Raw genomic sequence first — 2,877 nt, forward strand, 5'->3', positions numbered from 1 at the left:
AGAGTCCAAGCCAAGGCTCAGGCAACTAGCAACTCCCCTCCCCCCTCACACACAGCCAAGTGACACCCTTAGTGGCATATGGAAAGCCCAACCCAAGCCTTGGGCTACTAGCCTCTCCCCTCCCCCACCCACCCCACAGCCAATAGACATACTCAGTGGTATATGGAGAGCCCGAACCAAGCTTTGAGCTACTAGCCTCTCCCCTCCTCCCCCAGCCAAGTGACATCCTCAGTGGCATGTGGAGAGCCCAAGCTAAGCCTCAGACTACTAGCCACTCCCCTTCTCCCAACACACACAGCCAAGTGACTTCCTCAGTGGTATATGGAGAACCTGAGCCAAGCCTCAGGCTACTAACCTCTCCCCTCCCCCCTCACAGCCAAATGACATCCTCAATGGTATATGGAGAGCCCGAGCCAAGCCTTGGGCTACTAGCCTCTTCCCTCCCCCCCCAGCCAAGTGACATCCTCAGTAGTATACGGAGATCCGAAACCAAGCCTGGGCTACTAACCTCCCCCCTCCCCCCCACAGCCAAGTGACATCCTCAGTGGTAATGGAGAGCCCGAGCCAAGCCACAGGCTACTAGCCACACCCCTCCCCCCACAGCCAAATGGCATATAGAAAGCCCAAGCTAAGCCTCAGGCTACTAACCTCTCCCCTCCCCCCTCACAGCCAAGTGACATCCTCAATGGTATATGGAGGGCCTGAGCCAAGCCTTGGGCTACTAGTCTCATCCCTCCCCCCCAAGACAAGAGACATCCTCAGTAGTATACGGAGATCCGAAACCAAGCCTGGGCTACTAACCTCCCCCCTCCCCCCCACAGCCAAGTGACATCCTCAGTGGTATATGGAGAGTCCAAGCCAAGGCTCAGGCAACTAGCAACTCCCCTCCCCCCCCCCCTCACACACAGCTAAGTGACACCCTTAGTGGCATATGGAAACCCCAAGCCAAGCCTTGGGCTACTAGCCTCTCCCCTCCCCCCCGGCCAAGTGACATCCTCAGTGGCATGTGGAGAGCCTAAGCTAAGCCTCAGACTACTAGCCACTCCACTCCCCCCCACACACAGAGCCAAGTGACTTCCTCAGTGGTATATGGAGAGCCTGAGCCAAGCCTCAGGCTACTAGCCTATCCCCTCCCCCCTGCTAAGTGACATCCTCAGTGGTATATGTGGCAGTGGCAGTGGCAGTGAGGTGAACCTGCTGCCTTCGGCCTTCTGTGGAAGTCCTTATTCCTCAGCTGCTCTGCCCTATGTGGGAGCAGAATGAAGGTTTCTGGAGTATGCTGATGGGAGCAGGATTGCCTTGCAGGTGCTACTAGCCTGAGTGAAGACTGAAAATTTCAGCAGAGGAGATAGGTTAGTGCACTGGATCCTGCTGTGGAGGGGAAGGGTTGGAGAAAGGAGAAGAGCAGCTGGGGTGGAACCCCTCTAGTGAGCCACCCTCCCCTGGATCGACTTTCAGCCACATGGAATAAGTCTCTATAAGATACACTTCATTGCAAGACATAGATGAAGCCACTTTGTAGAAGGGTAAATCCCAGCAATCTCCGACTGCGCACGAGCAACCGACCTAGGGCCACGCCCACCATCTGGTGTCACGCGCCGGGGGCTGAAGTCGCGCGCAGGGAGCGCCATGAGGATCTACTTCTGCGGCAGCATCCGAGGCGGCCGCGCGGACAGGGCGCGTTATGAGCGCGTTATCCTTCTCCTCAGGAGATACGGCAACGTCCTCACCGAGCACGTGGCAGCGCCGGAAGTAACCGAGCACGGTGAGGGAGGGAGACGAGCTAAAGTGTCAAGAAACCGCTCTCGACTGCAGCAGACACCGCACTTATAATCATCACCACCGACGCTTCACCGTCTAACCTCCCCCTCCCCCAATACATCACCCACCGGCGCTTCACCGTCTAATCTCCCCCTCCCCCAATACATCACCCACCGGCAATTCACCGTCTAATCTCCCCCTCCCCCAATACATCACCCACCGGCGCTTCACCGTCTAATCTCCCCCTCCCCCAATACATCACCCACCGGCAATTCACCGTCTAATCTCCCCTCCCCCAATACATCACCCACCGGCAATTCACCGTCTAATCTCCCCCTCCCCCAATACACCCACCGGCAATTCACCGTCTAATCTCCCCCTCCCCCAATACATCACCCACCGGCAATTCACCGTCTAATCTCCCCCTCCCCCAATACATCACCCACCGGCGCTTCACCGTCTAATCTCCCCCTCCCCCAATACATCACCCACCGGCAATTCACCGTCTAATCTCCCCCTCCCCCAATACATCACCCACCGGCAATTCACCGTCTAATCTCCCCCTCCCCCAATACATCACCCACCGGCAATTCACTGTCTAATCTCCCCCTCCCCCAATACATCACCCACCGGCAAATTCACCGTCTAATCTCCCCCCCCCCCAATACATCACCCACCGGCAATCACCGTCTAATCTCCTCCTCCCCCAATACATCACCCACCGCCAATTCACCGTCTAATCTCCCCCTCCCCCAATACATCACCCACCGGCAATTCACTGTCTAATCTCCCCCTCCCCCAATACATCACCCACCGGCAATTCACCGTCTAATCTCCCCCTCCCCCAATACATCACCCACCGGCAATTCACCGTCTAATCTCCCCCTCCCCCAATACATCACCCACCGGCAATTCACCGTCTAATCTCCCCCTCCCCCAATACATCACCCACCGGCAATTCACCGTCTAATCTCCCCCTCCCCCAATACATCACCCACCGGCAATTCACCGTCTAATCTCCCCCTCCCCCAATACATCACCCACCGGCGCTTCACCGTCTAATCTCCCCCCTCCCCCAATACATCACCCACCGGCAATTCACCGTCTAATCTCCCC

At 57.1% G+C, this 2,877-nt stretch overlaps 1 protein-coding gene across 1 annotated transcript in view; it reads left to right on the plus strand.

Moving 5' to 3' along the window:
* The first annotated feature begins 1,581 nt into the window (after positions 1–1,581).
* The window catches only part of DNPH1 (2'-deoxynucleoside 5'-phosphate N-hydrolase 1), an 81,439-nt gene continuing 80,143 nt past the window's right edge, over positions 1,582–2,877 (plus strand). Inside the window, exon 1 of the mRNA XM_033938603.1 lies at positions 1,582–1,765. Coding sequence (XP_033794494.1) covers positions 1,630–1,765 — 136 coding nt within the window. The 5' untranslated portion in view covers positions 1,582–1,629. The remainder of the gene's footprint in view (positions 1,766–2,877) is intronic.

Source organism: Geotrypetes seraphini, chromosome 3 (assembly GCF_902459505.1).
Source record: "Geotrypetes seraphini chromosome 3, aGeoSer1.1, whole genome shotgun sequence".
NCBI classification, from domain to species: Eukaryota; Metazoa; Chordata; class Amphibia; order Gymnophiona; family Dermophiidae; genus Geotrypetes; species Geotrypetes seraphini.